The following is a 23,921-nucleotide window of genomic DNA, read 5'->3' as shown; positions in this document are numbered from 1 at the left end:
GGTATTCTATTTCTTGATATCTTTTGTTTTTGTCAAAGTCTATAAGCCAATGCTGCACCTTTTCTTCACCATAGGCAGGGTGGTTTCCTGTTTGGTCACTGTTAATGTGACTAGGATTGTCATCCTGTGCTACTTCAGTCTAAAGATAGCAAGTATTTTGCAGTTAATTCTTGTTAGGAAGCTCAGAAGAGAAATGCTAGATCCAGTGGTTCATATCCTACAGCATTCTTGGGCAGCTGTAAGGAAGGTTGGTTTTAATTTGGTGAGTGCCTTGCAATATTGTGCTGCCAAATGGATTCTCAAGTTACTGTTTTCATTCCTGAAACGAGGAACTTTGCCAACTGTTTCCTCTGCATGGCATGGGCTCCACCACTCCACACATCCTTTTCTTCAAGAGAACAGTGAAGCCTACCAGACTTTGTTACGACCAATCATGAAACAAATAGCTACTACACTCTTTCTAGGAATTCTCGATGGAGCTCGAGAAGCTTTCTGCTTGCCAGTGCGAGTAGTGAAGTATGTACTGACCCAACATTTTGACTACCGGTGCACACCAGACAGGCGCCCAACCTGCAAAGAGAGCATTTCAGAGGACATCACCTGCATCCTCCCACATACCTGCATCCCCTTGAGCAGACGTTTTAAGGGTCCTGCCATTCCTGTTCACAAAGACATACCTTCAAATTTTGCTGCACTTCAGTTTGTCGTGGCCACAGAATACATTGTCAGTGGACTTGGCAGGTATGGCTTGGACTTCACCAATATCCCTCTGCATGTAAGATTTCAGGACAACATCAGAATGAAGAATGAATGTTTGTCTATGCAACAGAACAGCTCAGCAGTAAAATGGATCAAGGCCACCTGTGCTGTCTTCCTTGCACTCTACCTTTCAGTGATCTCCAGCATTATTAAGAACATGAGATAAACAGACAAATGGTGCAACCTTCTTATGTTGACAGTTCTTTCATGAAACCTGACCTAGTTTTAACCCAAACTTGGCAACTGCGTTCTGTTTGATTTCCTTTTCCTTGAGACCCTATGGTGGTTTCATAGACTGGCAAAAATGAAATGGCCAGAAGTCCTCCTCTGATTTTGAAACAAGTTTTTAAAAATGACCTGCCCATTTTATTTAAAAGTGGATTGTATCTCATAAAATAATAATTAGTATAATCGTTACATTGATGAGCATCCTTGGCTTTTGGTATTCACTGGAGATCCTATTATCAAATTTCAGCAGATACTAAGGGCCCACCGTACTAATTATTCTGATTATTAGATACAATCTACCTTTAAATGGATAGCATGTCTCTCTCCCTGTACTATTTTAGACTTTTAACTACTCTGGTGGATACCAAAAGCTATGGATGCTCAGACCTATCACAATGGTGGGGTTTTCCTGGCAAGGTTTGTTTAGAAGATGTTTCTAATGGCCTTTTTTATTAACTTGACTGTTATTTAGCACATATGTGAGAGGCTGTTAATGTCAATTAACTACCACCCCAGGGTCATCACGCTGGTCTGGCTAATGGGAACTGGAGTTCAACAACGTCTGAAGGGTCACCTAGTCCTCAGCTTTGAACAAGCATTTCTGTGAAGTAATTTGCACCAACAATATTAAGCCAAAGTCTATCCTGGGCATGTTGCTATTAAATGAATGTTCATTTGGGAAATGGGCTAAAGAAGAGAAATAAAGCTTAGAGTGGGACAAAAGCCTCAGCAATCACAACAATAATGTTACCAGGTTTGCACTGGGAAATAAAACCCATACAACAATATAATATCCCAATTATATTTTGTAGGATGCAAAATATGTAGCCACATTAGCAGATGTGACAGAGTTGTATCATCCACTGATTTAGAATTTTCTGATAAGGCACGATGGATTATTCTGTGTAAGTAGATCACAACTGCATTAATTGAGAGTGATAGAGGATCAGCAATGAATTATTAACTCTTCTTTTGGCAAATGGAAAATAGCGCTGAAGGCAAAGTAAGGCACGGTGTACTTCCTTAAGCCTGTCTAGATTAAGAAAATACACCATGCCTTAATTAAAATTTAGTACTACTTTCCATTTGCCAAAAGAAGAGTTAACATTGAAGCCTGAAATAGATAGCCAATTGAGAGATCTACAAGGCCACATATTCCTCACTTTTTGTGATATTTTCTAACCCTTACACCAGGTAACACTTCCTGTTTGAATTACAAACACCTGCTTTTAAAGTTTGTTTATCCTAATTTGGAAATCAGGTATTTTACTGAAAAGCTAACTTCCAATTAATTTTCTTATTAATTGGAAGTCTTTTTTTTTTTCTAATTCCATTTCAAAAACGGCCACCGAAGGAAGGCTATTTGTAGCAGAACTACATTCTATGATACAATTTAATCATCTCTGAAAATCTAAGAATTAGTGTATAATTAGAACTTGAACTGTTTGTTGGATTTTGGGCTTCTGGTTTTTGAGTGTATTCCAGTATGCCTAAGAAACCTACATTTGGGGGCTAGTTTCCAGAGTCTACCACCCATGCTTTTCTAATTTTGGTATGTGACTTAAAAAAACTAATGTTATTTATTATTTACTTATTTTAATCACTTTTTTATCCTGCCTTTTTTCAAGATGTTCCAAACTCTGCCAAGGAATTCATGGGGTAGGGGTTGCTGGCTTATACCAGCTCTACTGTTGTGCATTAACAGCAACCAACCACATGAGCATCCCACAGAAGCAGCTTTTCCTGATATACAAATAAGTGGTGGGAAAATGCAATTTGCTTAAGGGCTCTGTCTCACACTGCTGTAATTGAAGGAGCAGACCTGGCGTCAATGAAAATTGGCATTGCTGTGCAGGGGGCAGGTTCAGTCTGCTCTTGTATCTGAGGAACTGTATGTACAAGACATTTTATAAGCAGATGCCAAATCTAGCCTTAATCAAATCTAACCACAGTAGTATTGCACAGTGAACAACATGCCCAAGCTGTCTTTCTAAATTATTTCTTATTATATTGAATAACAACAATGAGATGGGTTATTGAGGGTAATATTGCAATATAAAGGAGTGGCATGTGTGTCTTAGGGGAGAAACTATTTTGTCTCAATAGCTGAACTGTTAGTGGAAAAAAACATACCATCAGTGAGAGGGAACCACACCTCAAAATACACAGGGTTACTTCAAGCATGCAGACCCCCTTCTTACCCATCTTTTCACATGCCACTGCATAGTTCTTGTGGTTGTGTGCCTCCAGGTCAACTCAGAGTGCACCCACACTGAGGAATTAATGCAGTATGGCACTACTTTATCTGCTATGACTGAATACTATAGAATCATAGGAGTAGTACAAGTTATTTAGCTTTGGGCTGATGTGAGTTTTCTGAGCTATGTGGCCATGTTCCAGAAGCATTCTTTCCTGAGATTTGACCCACATGTATGGCAGGCATCCTCAGAGGTTGCGAGATCTGTTGGAAACTAGGCAAGTGAGGTTTATATATCTGTGGAATGTCTAGGGTGGGAGAAAGAACTTTTGTCTGTTGGAGGAAAGTGTGAATGATACAATTTGCCATCTTGATTAGCATTGAATGGTCTTGCAGCTTCAAAGCTTGGCTGCCTGGAAAACTCACAGCCACCCAGTGATCCGGTCACAAAAACCTTTGGCAACATATTCTTTAGCTTTCTCTGCCAAATAATGCTGGTTCCTTACTAAACTACAATTCCTAGGATTCCATGGCATTGAGCCATGGAAGTTAAACTGGGGTCAGGCTCCATTAATTCTATAGTGTAGGATACACTCTCAGATGTAGGGTTTTCTTGGCAAGATTTATTCATGGGAGATTTGCCATTGCCTTCCTTTTAGTCAGAGTGTGATTTGCCCAAGGTTATCTACTAGGTTTCTATGACTGAGTGAGGCTTTAAACCTTAGTCTTATGGAACCCTAGTTTCAGATGTAAAGCACTACAGCACACATACAGTATACAACTTACAGCACATACAATAGAAATCAAGTTCACACACAAAAAATAGTAGGAACATTAGAACGTTTACCTGGCTCAGATTCCTGTTGGATAAATTACAGTACTTGAATTCCCAAGACAATCACAGGTCACTGTTTGTCTTGTAATCTTTATGCTTATTTTTTGCATTTTCACTTCAGTTTCCACTTTCCAGTAATCCACATGTGTTTGCTTATGTAGCTACTCCTGCATTGTAGTCTGTTAGGTGCAAGTACTTAAATATCTTAAATACACTTCTTCCTTTATGTCTTTTTCTTCTTAAATATCAGTTTGTTTATTTATTGCGTTTATATACCTCTGTTCTCACCCCTGGGTGGACTCAAAGTTGTTCACATCAAATAAATGGCAAAAATTTAATGCTTCACACACAATAAAAACAATATATCACACATCTAAAACAATAACATATAACTATAAATTAAACCATTAAAAACTATAAACCATCAAACATAAACATAAAACATTTTAACATTGCACTGATCCAGAGGTTGTCATCCATCTGCCACGGAATGACTCAGCGATGAGTCCGGGAGAACTCCCAAGCTGTGAACCTTTGTCTTCAGGGGGAGTGTGACCCCATCCAACACAGGCTGTAACCCTATACCATGTTCGGCCTTACAACTGACCAGAAGTACCTCTGCCTTGTCTGGATTCAATTTCAATTTGTTCACCCTCATCCAGGCTGTCACAGCTACCAAGCACCGGTTGAAGACCTGAATGCCTCCTTAGCAGCAGGTGGAAAGGAGTAATAGAGTTGAATGTCATCTGCAAGTGCATACAAATGGCATTGTACTCCAAAACTCCGGCTGCTTTCTCCCAGGGGCTTTGTGTAGATGTTAAACAACATGGGTGACAATACTGAATCCTGTGGATCCCCACAGGACAATGGCTGCGGGGCCGAGAGGTGTCTTCCAACAATCCTCCAGGAAGGACCAGAGCCACAGTAGGACAGTGCCCCCAAGCCCCATTCCCACGAGGGATCCCAGAAGGATACCATGGTCTACAGTATTGAAGGCCGCTGGGAGGTCCAGGAGAACCAACAGGGAGACACTCCCCCTGTCAAGCTCCCTATGTAAATCATCCATTAAGGAGACCAAGACTGTTTCAGTTCCATGACCCAGCCTGAAGCCAGATCGCGACAGTTCTTTTCTGAGTGCTTACTGGAAATGCCCAGCTTTGCTAGGTTGAAGTATCCCTTAATTTAAGTAGCTAAAAATTTCAAGCTGTTTCATAGCTGTCAAGAGTTGAATATATATTGTATTCCCCATCTGATTGAAACCAAAGGAAATGAAACCACTACAGCTTGCAAGTGAAGTCTCTGTCCACCCCTTGCCTATGAGAGTGCCTGGCCTGTAACTCTGTACCCTATGCCAGCATTTAACACATAGAAAGCCTATGCTCTTGTTGGTAAAGTCTGCCATCTAGGGACTGGAGAGGAGAATATAGGCTGCCAATATATAAAGATTGCAATTAGAATCTATTACTTTGGTCCTAATCTTCAGAGCAGCAGAAAACAAACTTGCCCCCTCCTCAATGTGACATCCTTCCAAATATTTAAGCATGGCTATCATGTCCCCTCCAACCATCTCTTCTCCTAGCTAAACACCTGTGGTCCCTACGTAATTTCTCATAGGGCTTGGCTTTCAAACTATCGATCATTTCAGTCTCCCTTCTCTGGACACTTAAATTGTCCTTTAGAATCTTGGGATTGCAGTTTAATGAGGAACTACAGCTCTCAGGCTGATAATTCTAAGTGCCCCTCTCTAAACTACTAATGCAAAGATTCTAGAGGATGTTGCCATGGCAATTAAAGTGGAATCATAGTATTATAATTGCATAGTTGGAAATGCCCTACTAAAACAGCACATTCTATTTTCATGAACTGTGTTAATTGTTGCAATGTGGGGTTATGTTCGGTGAACACACTGGCAGCACATGACAGGGATGGACTATATTCCCAGAAGATATCAATCATAGCTACAGAGCAGACGTTTTTCTGCCCAAAGAGGAGCAACACATGCCCCCACTTGTAGCAAAGTCTAGGGTGCCACAGGCCTGCCAAATTATTTTGGCATATGAGATAACAATTCCCACAAGCACTTCTCCCTTTCCTACCAGTAACACTAACTTGGCATATACCTTATGATAATTTGCCTGCCTTACAAAACACCTCATATTGGCTGCCTGAGGCAGCTGCCTCACTTTCCCCAATAATAGGCTCACCCTTCAATGGCCGCAGGCTTCCTCCAAAATCTGTCCCGTTGATCATTCAAGTGTTTAAGTTTAAGGATTTCCCACCAGATATTGGAATACCTGCATCTGAATATATACAAATAATGACTTATCTTGGGATGCATCTACACTGTGACTGCAGTTTGACACCACTTTAATTGCCATGGCTCCATGCTATTGACTTCTGGCATCTGTAGTTTTGGAAGGCACCAGCGCTCTCTGGAAGAGAAGGCTAAAGACCTAGTAAAACTACAACTCCAATGATTTCATGGCATTGAGCAATGGCCGTTAAAGTGGGGATGGGTCCCAAGTTTAAACACACTGTTCATTTATGTTCTGTGTACACCTAAGAAGCATAGTCTGAATATAATGTTGTGCAATTTCTTAAATACTTTTGTGCATGAAACAGAATTAGTGTACATTGAGCCACTGGAAAGCAAAGGTGTCATTTTATCAGTACAGCAGACTCTCAGTTTACTGGAATTTATCAGCTGGGAAAAGAAAATAAGACGTACTGGTAATATTTCGAATAATAAAAAGCTGTATATATAAAACAGTAAAACATCAAGCCTGTGTTACATTAAGTTTGTCTTAATTTGCCCCTAATTTGTCTATTTAAATATTAATATCAAGACAGATTTAGTATGGGGCATAGTATCAATTAAGAGTAACTCTCAAGCAACCAGAAACTACATGAATCTGGCATTTACCAATCCTGAGGTAACAGGCTGGATCTACACCGACATACAATCCAGATTATCTGCTGTGAACTGGATTATATGAATCTACACTGCCATATAATCCAGTTCAAATCAGATAACCTGGATTCAGAATCTGGATTATATGGCAGACACACATGGGAGACTTATACATATACTAGCCTGGGTACCCAGCATTGCCTGGGTTATTTGAAAAGGGCATTGTTTGTTTTTGGATGTTAGGTAATATCATTTTGGTCATATGATAACGCTATGTCTTAGTTTTTCATGTTGTTTGTATGAATGCTCCCATTAGAAAATGCATAAGGATGTGGGTGAACTACAATTCCCAAAAATCTTGGGTCAATCCTCTCCAAACTCCGCCAGTATTCACAGTTGGCCATCTTGGGTCTGTGTGCCAAATGTGTTTCAGATTCGTCATCCGTTGGGTTCAGTAGTCTCTTAATATGGGTGAAGTTTAAGTCTCTGGCAAGGTCAATCAACTGTAAAGCCAGAGGATGCACAGAATACCGAGGGTTCAGAGGACTCACGGAATACAGGTGAACAGAGTTAAAGGTCAGTTACCCCCAAAGTCCACCAGTATTCCCAGTTGGCCATGCTGAATTTGCCATGTTGCCAAGTTTGGTCCAGATCTGTCATCAGATGGGTTCAGTGTTCTCTGAATACGGGTGAACTATAACTCCTGGATGTCAAGATCAATTACCCCCAAACCCCTCAGTATGCAAAATTAACTGTGTTGGGTCTGTGTACCAAGTTAGTTCCAGGTCAATTGTAGGTGGAGTTTAGAATGCTCTTAGACTGCAGATGAAATACACATCCCAGTCCCTACAATATCTATAAATCATGGTGAATCCTCCCCAAACCTTTCTTCATGTTCACTTGCTGTGTTCCACAGAAAACAACAGGAAAGAGTTAAGGGAGAGGAAAGTTGGCGTGGTCATGCAAATTTCACACCAATGGAGAGAGGAAGAAACACTGGGATGTGGAGCTCGCTGTAACCTGCAATGTCAGTGGAGGGTGGGTTAAAGCTGTTTGTGGAGGCCAGAGGCTGTCTGAATAAGAGGATACCCCTGCCACATACACACATACATATATTCACTTTTATTATGTGTATATAGAAGATATAGATAGATGTAGCTAGATATATAGATGTAGATAGATAGATAGAGATGTGTATCTAGATATAGATAGAAGATTTGGGTCCTCCAGGTGTTTTGGACTTCAACTCCCACAATTCCTAACAGCCAAATAAGTTTGGGAACCACTGATGTAAATGTTAAACAACATGGGGAACAGTACTGACCCCTGTGGGACCCCAAAAGACAATGGTTGTGGGGTCCATTAATAAACCTTAGTTTATTAGCTTAGTTTTTTCTCAATATACCTCACAACCTCAGAGGATGCCTGCCATAGATGTGGGCGACACGTCAGGAGAATGCTTCTGGGACATGGCCATACAGCCCGGAAGATGCACAACAACCTAGTGATTCTGGCCATGAAAGCCTTCGACAACAAATTATTATACTGTTTGTGATAAAAAACAAAATGCGGTCTCCACGCCTACAAACAGATCAGAAAAAAAGCCCTATTTTGGGGGGGGGGGGGGAGACTTCGCCTCTTTAAAAAAAAACCCAAAACAACCTGTTCTGTCTCCCAAAGGTTTGGTTTGCATTTTTCCATAGCTGTAGAAAATAGCACCTGTTTGCATTTGCTCCAGGGTTGCTGCAGATTCTCCAGCAGTCTGATAGTTAGGATATTAGCAGAGTTTGTAGCCAGCTCGGCAAAGTCTTTGCTGCTTGCAGCCTGCAAATGTATCAGTTTGTGCTGGAGACCACCCCTTTTTCTGGGGAAAGAAGGCTTCTGCCTTCTAGACCAGGGGTCCCCAAACTAAGGCCCGGGGGCCGGATGCGGCCCATCGAAGCTATTTTTCCGGCCCCCACAGCACAAGGGCAAAGGGGGTTGGGTTAAATGACCCAAGGGGTCTCTTCTTCTCTTACAACCATTATTATTATTATTATTATTATTATTATTATTATTATTATTATTATTACATTGAGGCTGGGTGGCCATCCGCCAGGGGTGCTTTGCTTGTGCTTTTGGTGCAGAAAGGCAAAAGGGGGTTGGGCTAAATCGCCCAAGGGGTCTCTTCCAACCCTCTTTATTGTTGTTGTTGTTGTTGTTGTTGTTATTGTTAATAATAACATTGAGGCTGGATGGCCATCTGTCAGGGATGCTTTGGTTGTGCTTTCGGTGCACAAAAGCAGAAAGCACAACCAATGGCCAACTCAATGGCCCAAAGGGTCTCTTCCAACCCTCTTTTTGTTGTTGTTGTTGTTGTTGTTGTTATTATTATTATTATTATTATTATTTATTGCTCAGTGGCCAACTATAGTCCGGCCCTCCAACGGTCCGAAGGATCATGAACTGGCCCCCCGTTTTAAAAGTTTGGGGACCCCTGATCTAGACGATCTTATAAGACAGGGGTCCCCAAACTAAGGCCCAGGGGCCGGATGCGGCCCTCCAAGGTCATTGACCTGGCCTCCGCCCTCAGTTTATAATATAATATTTTCATATTTTAAATAATATAATATATTGTATATACATATAATATTGATAATAATATAATGTTATGCAATATAATACTAATAATACCATATAATAATATTAATTATATGATATATATTACATACAATATTATAGTATAGTGGTATAGTTCAATATAGTAATATATAATGCTAATATTGTGCTATGCTAACAATATAATATATTGTATGTGCATACAGCTGCTCTGAGTCCCCTTCAGGGTGAGAAGGGCGGGATATAAATGTAGTAAATAAATGCAATAAATAAATAATTCATTTTAGACTTAGGCTTGCCCAAAGTCTGAAATGACTTGAAGGCACACAACAACAACAACAATCCTAATTAACTTGACTATCTCATTGGCCAGAAGCAGGCCTTCACTTCCCATTGAAATCTTGGTAGCTTTATGTTGGTTACAATTGTTTTCATTTTTAAATATTGTATTGTACTTTCATTGTTGTTGTTGTTTTGCACTACAAATAAGACATGTGCAGTGTGCATAGGAATTTGTTCGGTTTTTTCCCCAAATGATAATTCGGCCCCTCCACAGTCTGAAGGATTGTGGACCGGCCCTTTGCTTTAAAAGTTTGAGGACCCCTGTTCTAGACTGAAGAAGAAACAACTTAGATGTGCTTGCGTGGCCAAGCCAGGCCAACTCTGTAAAGGCCATCGTAACTACTGACCTGCTTTTAAAACCAGTGCCGAGCATAGATAGGGGAAAGACCTTTTCTTTCTAATAGCTTTGGCACTGGGGCAGAGAACATCTCCGGATTTCTTTGCCACTGGAGGAAGCCCTACCAATTTCGCCTCAAAAACTAGCTTTGAGCTTAAATAGTTATAGACCTTTTTGACAGCAGCTCAGGGCTAGGGTAAAGAGGATCTCAGGATCTCTTCGCCTTTGGTGGAAGTTAACCCAGCAACAAAAGGGGAAAAGCAAGCAAGGTACATCAGCAAGGTTTTATAAGTTGACTTTTTTATTTGCAACCTTAATTATATGTGCCAAGTCTGCCAAGGACTTTGTGAAAATAAAATTGTGTTTGATTGTTCTACTTGAAGTGCCTTTGGTTACTGGGATTTCCAGAGCTTCTAAGTATGGCCCCCGCAGTTCACCTGGGCAAAGGAAGAAGCACATCCTAAAGCTCTAAAAGGTGCCTGGGTGTGAGGGCATACAACCCAAAACACCAGCAGCAGCTGCTCCCCCTCTTTCCAGCTCTGCGGCTTCTCTGCCCGCCCCCAAACCTCCCTCCTGGCTCCACCCCCGAACGCGCGCTCCCGGCTCCCCGCTCGTGCCCGGTTGCTTCTGCTGGTTGCGAATCCTGGGGCGCGCGTTGCTTGAGCCGAGCCGGAGCTTTTGCCCGCTGCCTGGGGGCGGCGGCGAGCGTCGGAGCGCCTCTCCTCCTCCTCCTCCTCCTCCTCCCTGCCGCCTCCTCCTCCTCCTCCTCTTCCAAGCAAGAAGGACCAGGGCCAGGAGGAGCCGGGGCTGCTATGCTTAGGTAGCCTTGGGGCTCCTGCAGGGACGAGACCCTCCTCCACGGCTTGGAAGGAAGAAACTTGAGCTCCCGAAACTGCTGGACCGGCGGGTCTGCTTCCCCAGAAGCTGCTCCGAGGAGGAGGAGGAGGAGGAAGAAGAGGAGGAGGATGGAGCAGGCTTACGGCGCAGGCAAAGCCGGCGGCGCCTTCGACCCGCAGACCTTCCTTCGGCAGCCCCACACGATCCTCCGGATGGTCTCCTGGGTAAGATGCAGGCTTTCTTTTTTTTTTAGGGGGTTCGAGACAAGCAGATCCCTCTTTGACCTACCCGGGATCCACGGAGAAGAGATCTCTGGGCAACAACCCACAAGGTTTCAAGGAGGAGGGGGAATGTCCTTGCCAAAGATGTGTGCGTGAAAAGGCGCACACCAAGGAGAAAGAGATACTGCCCAGCTTTGGGTGGATTTGAAGGCGGCCTCGCTTCCTTTTGACTCCTGGAATTGGAAGAGACCCCACCAGCGGCCATCCAGTCCAACCCCATTCTGCCATGCAGGGATACACCATCAAATCACTCAGGACAGATGACCAGAGAAGGAGACTCCGGCCCCTTCCACACAGCTGAATAATATCCCACATTATCTACTTTGAAGTGGATTATATGTCAGTGTGGACTCAAATACCCCAGTTCAAAGCATGTACAGTAGAGTCTCACTTATCCAACACTCGCTTATCCAGCGTTCTGGATTATCCAACGCATTTTTGTAGTCAATGTTTTCAATACATCGTGATATTTTGGTGCTAAATTCGTAAATACAGTAATTACTACGTAGCATTACTGCGTATTGAACTACTTTTTCTGTCAAATTTGTTGTATAACATGATGTTTTGGTGCTTAATTTGTAAAATCATAACCTAATTTGATGTGCAATAGGCTTTTCCTTAATCCCTCCTTATTATCCAACATATTTGCTTATCCAATGTTCTGCCGGCCCGTTGATGTTGGATAAATGACTCTACTGTATTGTGGGATTTTCTGCCTTGATATTATGGGATATAGGCCTGTGTGGAAGGGGCCTCAATCACAGGGCTGCTGTGAGTTTTCCGGGCTGTATGGCCATGTTCCAGGGAAGGAGACTCCTCCTTGCTCCAAGGCAGCATATCCCACTGCTGAATAGCTCTTACCAACAGGAAGTTCTTCCTAACAGCTCTTTGAAACCAAGTTACTGTGAGTTTTCCAGGCTGTATGGCCGTGTTCCAGAAGCATTCTCTTCTGACGTTTGGCCCCATCTATGGCAGGCATCCTCAGGGGCTGTGAGGTCTGTTGGAAATTAAGCAAGGGAGGTTGATATATCTATGGAAGGTCCAGGGTGGGAGAAAGAACTCTTGTCTGCGTGAGGCAGGTGTGAATGCTTCAATTGGCCACCTCTGGAATTCCTCTGTTTTCTGAATTCCAGACATGAATTAATCAGGGCCAGCTAACACCTCCCAGGCAGTAAGCAGCCAGAAAGGCTATTAAATGCTAATCAAACTGGCCAATTGAAACATTTACACCTGTCTCAAGCAGACAAGAGTTCTTTCTCCCACCCTGAATATTCCACAGATATATAAACTGCACTTAACTAGTTTCCAACAGACCTCACGACCTCGGAGGATGCCTGCCATAGATTTATTTACAGCACTTTTACGCCGCCTTTCTCACCTGAGGGGACTCAAGGCGGCTTACAATAAATGGATGCAGGTGAAATGTCAGGAGAGAATGCTTCTGGAACCCTGTGATTTGACACTATCAAAGCACTCCTGACAGATGGCCACCCAGTCCTTGCTTTAAAACCTCCAGAGAAGGAGACTACCAAGCTCCGAGAAAGTATCATAGTCCACTGCCCTATATGAGGAAGTTCTTCCTAATGTGGAATCTCATTTTCCTACCATTTGAATCCATTGCTCTAGAGGAGCAAAAAAAACCAATACCGCCCCCTCCTTTTCCATCTTTTCAAATATTGAAACATGGCTGTCATATCCCCATTCTGCCTTCTCCAAGCTAAACATACCTGGTTCCTTAAACCACTCCTCATAAGGCTTGGTTTCCAAACCTTTGGTCATTTGGTCTTCCTTCTCTGGACACATTTTAGCTTGTCAATATCATTCTTAAATTGTGGTGCCCAGAAATGGACATAATATTCCGGTGAGGTCTGACCAAAGCAGGAGGAGAGAAATCAAAATAGCATCAGTTAGGCTGGGTTTCTTCGAAAGGCTATCTACCTTCCATTTTGAAGGAGTAGGAGAATGGCAGCTTTCTTTCCTCTGTCTCCTGACATGGGAGGGGTGGAGGAAAACACAGCACCACGGATTGGGAAGGGAGGCTGTCTCCAAAGTGACCTCTAAGATGGGAGCTGGCAGTGTGGCTTCCTTGCCAACTAGACTGCCTTTTCTGTTGCCTCTCCAGCAAGAAGCTGTTGCAATGTTTGCAAACTGGTGGCCAATGTGTCAAAGTGGTGGGAGGAGGTAAGACAGGGCAAGATATGGAAAAAAGTTTTTATTATCTCCTCCTTCCCCTTCCTCAGAGTCTGACATATTTTTTAATAAGGGAAACTGTTTTGATCCTGAAGCCTCTTGTCTCCAAACCGTTGCCTTTTTTAAATTCAAGGATATTCTTCAACTTGTTCTCTATGAGTCAGAAGCTGCTATTATCAATATGAATCAAAATGGGTAAGAATTAAGAGGCAGTTGATGTGAGATGAATTCAAATACTGGGGAGGAAAAAAAGTTGAGGAGGAATGTTTTTACTGATTGTTATGTTTTAATTTATTGTTTTTTTAAATGTGGAATTTTTATTATAGTGTATGTTATTGTCATTTTATACTTTTGATACTAGTGATGAAATTGTGGCATTGAATGTTTGCCGTTTATATGTATGTTAACCGCCCTGAGTCCCTCTGGGAAGAGAGGGTGGTTTAGAAATAATAATAATAATAATAATAATAATAATTATTATTATTATTATGAGCAGATATGGTTCAGAATCCTTGGCCCTTTCTGTACCCAATCCTTAATGTTTTTCCCCTCTGTTTTAAATATTCCCCTCAGTGTCTGCAGAAATAAGGAAGTTGTGGAGGGGAAAGAGATGACTGTTGGAGATCTATGCTTTCCTCCAGACGTTCTTTCCTGCTCCTCTTCAGTGTTGAGCATTTCTCCCCCCACCACATTAACGTGTAGCAGTTTTTACGTAAGAGCATCTCAGTGCAAGGGAGGAAGTGATGGAGTTAATGGGATCAGTCTGCAGGAGGGCGAAAGGGAGGAGGATGTTCCTTGCTCTCGGCTTCCCCCTTGGAATGGCTGGACAGAGTGGGGGAAGGTCACTTCGTCTTGTGACACTTTTGCCATGGCTGCCTATGTGCCCGCAGAGCAGCAGCGTATGTAAGAAGGTCATTGGGATTAAGCAAGCAAGCTGCAAACACAAAGCTGGAGAGATTTGTCTCATGTGGGAGTTGTCCCAGGAGAGGGAAAGAGAAGGGCACAGGGAGTTAGGACGGGTCATGGAAATGAGAGGCCTGCCTTTGTTGCCATACCTAGAAAGGTAGATCAGCTGTGGAAGCAAGCTGGGTGGGTTGGGAGTGGTATGTGGTTGCCTTGGTTGGCATTTCTAAGAGTGAAGAAGCAAACTTAAACCTGGAATTTGGACAAAGTTCCTTTTTGGACTGATTTATTTCCAGAATCCTTCAGCCAGCATTCAAGATGCCCATATTGGCTCAGGGACTTTTCTTCCAAAAAAAGAACAATTCCAAATACTACTTGCACCACATCTGATTGTTTCTTGATCTAGCCCAGTGGTTCTCATCTTGTAGATCCCCAGGTGTCTTGGCCTACAACTCCCAGAAATCCCAGCTAGTTTACCAGCAGTTAGGATTTCTGGGAGTTGAAGGCCAAAATATCTGGGGACCTACAGATTGAGAACCACTGATCTAGCCCAACATTATTTGGTCAAGACTGGCAAAACCTCTCTGTAGGGACATAGGCAATGTTTTTCCTAAACCTGCAATCTTTGGCATGCAAAGCTTGTGCTGTTTCTGAGTTATGTCCCCTTCCTCAAACTATTTTTGCTATCATGAATGAACATATTTCACTGGCATTATTTTCAACCCACATCCTCTAGATGTATTGAACTACAACACCTATCAACTGGGGAGATATTGGAAGTTGTAATCCAACACACATGAAGACAGCTACTTTTTTTCATGTCAGGAGCAACTTGAGAAACTGCAATTTGAGAAATTGGCCATCTGTAAGGAAGTTGCCCAGGGGACGCCCAGATGTTTGATGTTTTACCATCCTGTGGGAGGCTTCTCTCATGTCTCTGCATGGGGAGCTAGAGCTGATAGACGGGAGCTCACCCCACTCCCCAGATTCGAACTGCTGACCTTTTGGTCAGCAGTCCTGCCAGCACAAGTGTTTAAGCTATTGCACCATTGTGGGCTCTAGCTGCTTAGTTGAAGGAGGCTGCATTAGTATGTTTCCAACCCTTTGTTTTTGACTGTCAGTGTTCTTTTCCTGGCTGCCTGGCTGCATATGACTTGGGGAAGTGTTGAGGGAAAGATTTGGTGTTGGGGGCAGGGTAGGATGAGAGAAAATGAATGTTACAGAAACGCTAGCATAGCATTGAAAAGAATGGAAAAATTGAAGATGAGATTAATATGGTTGGTTGCTGTGTCTGTCAGCCTTATTTTTACAGAATGGTAGGCTACTTACCTATTTGAAGAGATGCTAACTACATTCTCCTTGCTCACATCCGCTAGTGAAATTCAACCTTAAGTGTTGGTGCAGTAACCTTTTTGTTGTATAGATGCTTGAAGCAAAGCAGCAAAGAGTACAGGTGACGATGCAGCAGCAGTGGTCAACGTGGATTGACATGATGCGATGCTGTTAGAAGGATGTTTCCGTTCTTTGTAATCTGGGACGGCATGTTCTTCCCTTTAAAGCTCTGACTTCATTCTATTACTTCAGGGCTTCTCAGGTACAGGAGAAGAGAGAGGATTTCTGCAGTGTGCTGCTCTCTGCTTCGGAATACTGTCTTATTGGCTCTCTTTGTGAAATTAGATGAGTTCCCCAGCTGCAGAAAGGAAACCAGGATCTAGTTTTTTCTTGGATGTCTCCTGCTTCCCAGAAACATCAGCTTTTTGTTGTACCTTGACCTTGGGAATGACTTTGGTGCCTTCCTAATTCATGCTGTAGTTTTTCTTTGCTTGATAAGCCTATGAGTTGTAGGTTTGCACACTTTACAAGCTATTCCTATGCATGCTTGATTCCACTCAGTATGTCCACTGAGTTGAGTGGGCTTACTGACAAGCACATTCGTAAGAATGAAGTTTTGAGAACTGCAGTATTGGTTTAAAAGATTAAGCCATGAGTGAAGCATCTTGGAAATGACTCTTTCTTTCATTACGTTTGAATAATCTCCTTCCCTCCCCCCTTACGGTTAGTTGTATGTCATTATTCACACCTTTGTCCATTTTCAGTTCCAGCAGAAACTCGCATGCAGTGAAAATGTTAAGCATGTTTACTCAGAAGTATCCCTCCCCCGCTGAACATTTTTGGAATGTATTCCTTTGAAACTGAATGTAAAATCACAATTGCAAAGACACTGAATCCTGACAATCCCATTAGCATTCGAAGCATGTTTTAATTATTCATAATAAGAAATTGTAAAGTAAAAGATACTACCCTCATTTCCAACAGGCATTTGAAGTGCTTAATCACCGACGTATGAAAGAATGTCATTCCTTTTTGACGTTATATGCATTGCAGTGGTGGTTGGCTGGACATTTTTCACTCTGCATATAGTCTCCAAAAGTTTGTAAATGATGTCTTTATTTTGTGTCATACTACAGTGCTGCACTCCCACATAACATTCCTAGAACATAAATTCATAGGAACATAGAATCGTAGTGTTGGAAGAGACCCCAAGAGCCATTCAGTTCAACCCCCTGCCATGCAGGAACATAGAATCCAAGTAACCCCAACAGATGGCCATAAAGCCTCTGCTTAAAACCGGGTTGCTGCAAGTTTTCTGTGCTGTATGGCCATGTTCCGGAAGCATTCTCTCCTGACATTTCGCCCATATCTATGGCAGGCATCCTCAGAGGTTGAGAGGTATATTAGAAACTAAGCAAGGAAAGTTTAGATATCTGTGGAAGGCTCAGGGTGGGAGAAAGAACTCTTGTCTATTGGAGGCAACTCTGAATGTTGTCATTAATCACCTTGATTAGCATTTAATGGCATTGCCAGCTTCAAAGCCTGGCTGATTCCTGCCTGGGGGAATTCTTTGTTTGGAGGTGTTAGCTGTCCCTGATGTCTGCCATAGATGTGGGTGAAACATCAGGAAAGAAAGCTTCTGGAACATGGCCATACAGCCCTGAAAACTCACAGCAACCCAGTGAGTCCGTCCATGAAAGCCTTCGACAAGAACTCTTTGAAACTTTGAATCCCTTGTTTTTTAAAAAAAAAAATCAGCATTATAATCATCATGATAATAATAATAGACCCGAAAATGCAGAGTCAGTATCTGATAAAGAATGAGAAACCAAAAGATTAGAGCCAAGTTTAGATTTTCACATGTTTGAATTTCAAATCTAGTTCATGCACTCCATGGGAGCATCCCATGCCTTTTGCAGTTATTCTGGAATAAAATATTGCTGACTTTGTTCTAGTTTATTTATTCATGCTAGCATTACTGCATCATTTTTAATAAGTGATGTGTATTTAAACATACTAATGAACAGGACTCGCCTGATGCTATGGATTTCCAGTATGTTCTAAAAAATAGAATTTCTCCATGCTCAGAAGCAGCATCACATATGCAGATTTCAGTAGCATACAATTCATTAAGCAAATGTTGCGGACAGTACTGTTATATTAAGCCTCCTTTGTTTTCGGTACTGGCGGTAGCTTCATTCCTAATACCTCAAGGACCATATGAGTAAGAATCAATAAGACAACAAGTAGAGAAAAAATGTGTGCTTGAAATTCCTAGAATGCCATTCTGGAATCAAAATCAGCCCCTTTGAAGTTTTAATTTGAAAAAAAGGTATGATGCAGAAAATATATCTTATTGTGTTGTCGAAGGCTTTCATGGCCGGGATCACAGGGTTGTTGTATGTTTTCCGGGCTGTCTGGCCATGTTCCAGAAGCATTCTCTCCTGATGTTTCGCCCACATCTGTGGCAGGCATCCTCAGAGTTGTGAGGAATAATATCTCTCAACCTCTGAGGATGCCTGCCACAGATGTGGGTGAAACGTCAGGAAAGAATACTTCTGGAACATGGCCAGACAGCCTGGAAAACACAACAACCCTATATTTTATTGCTTTGGTACTGGGTGATCATTAGGATCCATTTAAGAGCTTAGTTCTTTCCATGTTTACTTGGTGAGTTCTCTTGAGATTTACTCCTGAATAGATGTATACACAATAAGAGCCTGTTTTTGTGCATGTCTGCCTAGAAGCAAGCATCACTGAGTTCAACAGAATTTGCTTCTAGGTTTGCATGAAATTGCCCATAAACACTCCCCATGCAATTAAAGCTATTTGGAACTAATGAGAACTGGGTAACTGGACTACCCTGGGAATGAGTTCCTTTGCAAGTTGCAAAGGAACATCTGCTATAGATAGACATGTATGGCTCCATAGCCCAGATTTTAATTAATGGAAAGAAACAACCCATTGTAGTCTTTTTGAGGCAGTTTTCTCAGAATGGAGTAAGCTAAAAGAAAGCTGTTGACACAGTTACAGAAAAAAAGAGCACAAGTGGGTGGGTGTGCAGTACAATCTCCTCCCTTCCCAAAAGGGCATGCCAACATGCATGTTCTTCTGGTGATGACAGATCTGAGCTAAAATTAGGAGAGGGAATTTTATCTCAATTGAAGCAAGTGTAATTTACTGGAACAGCTTAATATCTTAGCATTCCTATTGAGGCAGAGAATAAAAAGCAGGCCCAGAGTAGGTGGGACATATGCAGATATGTTTTATTGCATGGTGGATTTCCAAGTGAGGCACTTAATATAATCTTGACAACTCTTTTTGCCAGGGATTCTGTACCTTAAACAAAAAACGCAAAAAAAACCGCAGTTAGCTATAAAAAACACACTGTGGACAATATTATGTTAGGTGTGTACATATGCCAAGTTTAAAAAAAATAAATTAAATAGTGTAGTATTAGATGGTGAGCAGGTTGGCACAAATAAATGAAGAGAGTGTTTAGACAATTGGTAGTGCTGCGGTACTCCTAGGGGTAATGGGAAAACAACATATGCACAAGAAGAATGCTAACAAAATAATCTCACATGCACAAGCATTTGAAACTGCATTCCAAGCAAATATTATATATATGCTAACCTGTATTCTATGTGTATGCTGATTTACCAGTTTGACTTACCTCTTTGGTGTGGGAGGAGTTATAGACATACGATTGTACTGAGCATATTCAGACTCAGGACTCTATTTTGTATTCACCTTTTACATCAGACCTCAGTGGAGGTGGATGCATGTATCTGCTTAGAGACTTCAATGGATGCATGTATACTTATGGACTTTAATGAGTACAAGTATACTTAAAGACTATGGACTATTTGATTAAGAATGATACTTTGTGTACTCAACAGGGAAGCTATTTTCTATCTGTAACTGAACTTCCATTAGAAATGGCCTGTATGGTGAATTAATACAAGATGTTTTGTGAATAAACAAGATATGTTATTTTTCAAAAAAGACTTTGGTGTTTGTTTTTTTAATCTCTGAGAGCTATTTTAAACTAAGGTTTCAAGGGAGTGTATATGTTTTGTGCAAATGCAATTACAATTTCAACTTTAAAGAAGCAACCATCTTCTGCTAACCAAATACATATTTTGTGGTGGCATGTCTTTGTCCTTGGCAGTTTAAAGATATGGTTCTTCAGTTTAACAGCTGAGTTACCTGTATGCTGTTATATGAATGCTTATGAATATTGCTTGTTCAAAGGGTTGACTTCTAACTAGTGGTATTCAAAAGATGGCCTCCACATGTTCATGGAAATTCACATTTGCCAAATGGATGTGACATTAGTTTTCCTTTTCAATAAGGTTATGATTGCCATTTATTTCCAAAGGGATATGTACCCATAGACTGGGTGCAGTTATTTCCAATACAAGTATGCCCATACATACATCTTTCTGGTCCCCATGTGTTTCATCAGTCCCATCTGGCAAATGAGAGCAAAAATAGTGAAAGAATTAATATTTCCTATATTTGCAAAAGATTTGGTACTTGATTGCCCAGACTTGATTCTTAAGTTATCAAAGATGATCAGGCAAACAATTTTTTTGAGCCGATCCTAAGCCTGATCAGGCAAACAACTGTTTTCTAAGATGTTCACCTGAATCCAAGGTAGTCCTTGCTGGAGTGGATCCTTTGAATCTGTGGAATTCATCTAAATATTGATTGTTTTGCCAAGGCTACCTATCTATTAAAATATTTATATCAAGCTGTGTATCAAAGAGCCAGCATGGTACAGTGCTTTGAATATCGGACTAGGACTCTAGGAAACCAACATTGAAATACTTTCTCAGCCATGAAAAACCCACTGGAAACTCTCAAGAGGAAAGCAAGGACAAATTCTGAATAAATTCTGCCCCAAAACCCCATGATAGGGCAATAAAATCATTTTAAGACATTACAAAATAATGTAAAGTCTACAAAATGAGACAATATTACAATTTAAAACAAGTTTAATCAGTTGAAAACAATGTGTCCTCCCATAGTGTAAATAGTCCTCTTCCCGTAGTGTTTTATCAGAAGTAGGGGATGTACTAGGGGATGTTGGGGAGCACTTTGAGGCAGAATTTCTAGGTTTTCTTAAAGGAGTACACATCTAGGGATCCAGCAAGGTTTCCTGCCTGAGCCGGTGCAGCCCTCTAACCCTAAACAGTTGCCCGTCGTGCTTAGATGCATGCGTTCCCATTAAGTTTACCCTAACTGGGACTAACAACTGTTTGATCATTTTGTATCACAACTCTTACATAGAAGAATGCTTGTGACCTTGCTGGTAATAAGATTGAATTAATTAAAACACCAATAACCAACAGGTATTCTTGCCTCTAAAGGTTTGAGAGCTGGATTTTGATTTCTAAAAAGCTTTTTGTACAGTTTTTATTTGCATAGGCTCTTTGCTTCACTTCTCATTTACAAGCAAGATAATGGTGACTCAAACTATGGGAGGAGGTAGTCTTGCTTTCCAAACCTCCTTTCTGTGCTGTTAAGCCTAGAAGGCAAAATCTGGCCTTGTGCGCTATCAAGGGAGCTTTGTGCCTCCATCAGCAAACAAACTGTTAATTTTAATGAGGTGCGCCTGTTGCATATTGTTTTGAGTTTTCCAGTTTGCCCAAAGGCCCGTCCATTCCCTTAACAGCTGGGCTGTTCCATTTAAAATAATCAAACAGCTTTGGGGTGTCTGTTTTGCAACCCAAGGCCTTTTTGAAATGGCATATGTTCGAGAAAGCTCGCACAAAATACAACACAGCTTTCAAGTGAAAGGATGCTCCTGTAATGATACTTTTTGTATTGGCCTTTCTCCTATGCTTCTCAACAATCCCCAAAAGCATGCAGAATTCTTCTTCTTCAATCGCACAGTCGTGACCTCATGGACCAGTCCATGCATGCAGAATATATACACGTTTAATGGGACACTTCTTTCTCTTTGTGTTGCAAAGCACATTGTTAATAAATGTTTTAGTGGAGCTGGATCTTGAAGGGGTGTGTTGTGTGCAAATAGTCAGCGGGTGACTGACTTTTACCCCAATGAATGAGAATTTTTTCCAGGCATTGCTAGGACGATTTATCTATTGCATAGCTGTCTATCACACAGTTGTTAAAAGGACAGAAACTCTGTAATGTGAAAGAAAGGGGTAACCTTTCTTTTAGCATGATTAAAGGAGCCTCTGATGGCGCAATGGGTTAAACCCTTGTGCTGGCAGGACTGCTGACCAAAAGGTCAACGGTTCGAATCCGGGGAGCGGGGTGAGCTCCCGTCTGTCAGCTCTAGCTCCCAATGTGGGGACATGAGAGAAGCCTCCCGCAGGATGGTAAAACATCAAACATCTGGGCGTCCCCTGGGCAACACCCTTGCAGACGACCAATTCTCTCACACCAGAAGCGACTTGCAGTTTCTCAAGTCACTTCTGACACAAAAAAAAACATGATTAAACACAGCCTTTTTGTGGGTTTGACTCGAGAAAAGCAAGGAGTTGTGGCACTGAGAAAACTATAGAACCATTATATCACATATTTACATTTTATTCAGCCATTATGTGCTATCTTGGGAGACTTTGCACACTTTTAGATAGGAATTGTCATGTGAGTGGGAAAATGGCATGGATTAGAAAGAAGTTGCACTTTGTCAAATGGATTTCAGGATAGGGTGTGTTTTTAAAAAACCCAAGAGCCCATCTTTTTCCTGGAGGTATTTAAGTACAGTACAGATGACATTTACAAGCAACCTTCTGAATTGAACGGAGCTGAGTTTTTCCCCTGAACATAGAAACAGCACGCAGAAACTAGTTTTTGGGCAAATGAGGATAGGCTGGTTTTCCTTTCAAGAAACTGCAGAGGAGGCATTTCTATAAGAAAATACTCCAAAATGAGGGAGGACTTATTGCAGAAAGCTTAAATTGTGACATAGATCAGAGGTGGCAGCTGTACTGTGAATTAAATGTGAACATGCAGTAGGGCATGGCAGCAAAGATATCTATGGCTATTTAAGCTGAGATAAAAGAGAAGCATGGAATGGAAAAAAATGGCTGTTTTCCCTCTGTGTACATTGTATTTTAGGCTGCCATCCTCTTTACACTTATTGACTGGATATACTTCTGAGTAGATGTGCGAGGTTTAGATTACTAATAACTAATGACTAATAACAAAAACCCTGTAAGAACAGAATCTCAAATTGCTAGTAGCTCTTTGGGTGTTTTGCCTTAGCAATGATTTCAGAGTCTCAATTATTTAAAAGAACAGCATCAAAATGACCCTACAATCCTGTTCTACATAATATTGCTGAGATGAAACCACTTAAGGTAACTAGAAACAGATTTTGCATGGAAACCCTATGGGCATTCCTTAGTTCTCAGAGTAAATTCCTGAGCTCATAATTCTTTAATTGCCAGTTTATGGTTTTTTTACTTGGCTCTGGATGGTAGATTTTGCAGTTGTAGTGAGAAACGGTATGATGTCTGCCCACCTGTATTTTAAAGCAGTCTAAGCAGTATCAGCTTTGTATATTACTCCCATCAGTTTCCTTTTATTTAATGAGGGGAGGTCAAAGATGGAAATTGTGATCTTTCTCTGACTCTAGAACAGTGGTTCTCAACCTGTGGGTCCCCAGGTGTTTTGGCCTATAACTCCCAGAAATCCCAGCCAGTTTATCAGCTGTTAGGATTTCTGGGAGTTGAAGGCCAAAACATCTGGGGACCCACAGGTTGAGAACCATTTCTCTGGAATGACACTGCAAGTCTAATGCAAAGAGAATGAATTTTGATAGGTGCAGCAAACAGTCCCAAATGGTCCCAGATATTTTTTTTAAAAAAAACTTTTGTTGACTTATATCCTATATTTCCCTCAGATCTGGATTCACAATTCAACACTTAATTAAAAACTCTTTCCCTGTTAGTGATAACTGTGACATAACATTGATCCCCAGATCTATTACAATTTGTCTCATCAGATATTACTGTGTCTGCCACAGTTGCCCAGCTCCGGTTTATATCATCAGTGGAATATTTTCCCAGCAGTAACATCTTTTGGAGCAAGTCGATCCTATATTATAGAAAATCTTTTGGAGCATGTTTTTGACATAGACCTGAAGACCATAAATCAAATCCTCATGATTTCCTGGTGATATACTA

General features: G+C 41.5%; 1 protein-coding gene across 2 annotated transcripts in view; it reads left to right on the top strand.

Moving 5' to 3' along the window:
* Positions 1 to 10,824: 10,824 nt before the first annotated feature.
* Positions 10,825 to 23,921, top strand: part of syngr1 (synaptogyrin 1) — a 45,139-nt gene continuing 32,042 nt past the window's right edge. The window contains exon 1 of one of the 2 annotated variants that reach the window (XM_008110712.3): positions 10,825 to 11,268. In XM_008110712.3, the coding sequence (XP_008108919.1) occupies positions 11,173 to 11,268 (96 nt within the window). In that variant the 5' untranslated portion in view covers positions 10,825 to 11,172. The remainder of the gene's footprint in view (positions 11,269 to 23,921) is intronic. The other variant, XM_008110711.3, reaches the window with a different exon arrangement.

This window comes from Anolis carolinensis, chromosome 5 (assembly GCF_035594765.1).
Source record: "Anolis carolinensis isolate JA03-04 chromosome 5, rAnoCar3.1.pri, whole genome shotgun sequence".
In the NCBI taxonomy this organism is placed as follows: Eukaryota; Metazoa; Chordata; class Lepidosauria; order Squamata; family Dactyloidae; genus Anolis; species Anolis carolinensis.
Note: the sequence above shows the minus strand (reverse complement) of the source record. Positions and strands in the feature narration are given on the sequence as shown.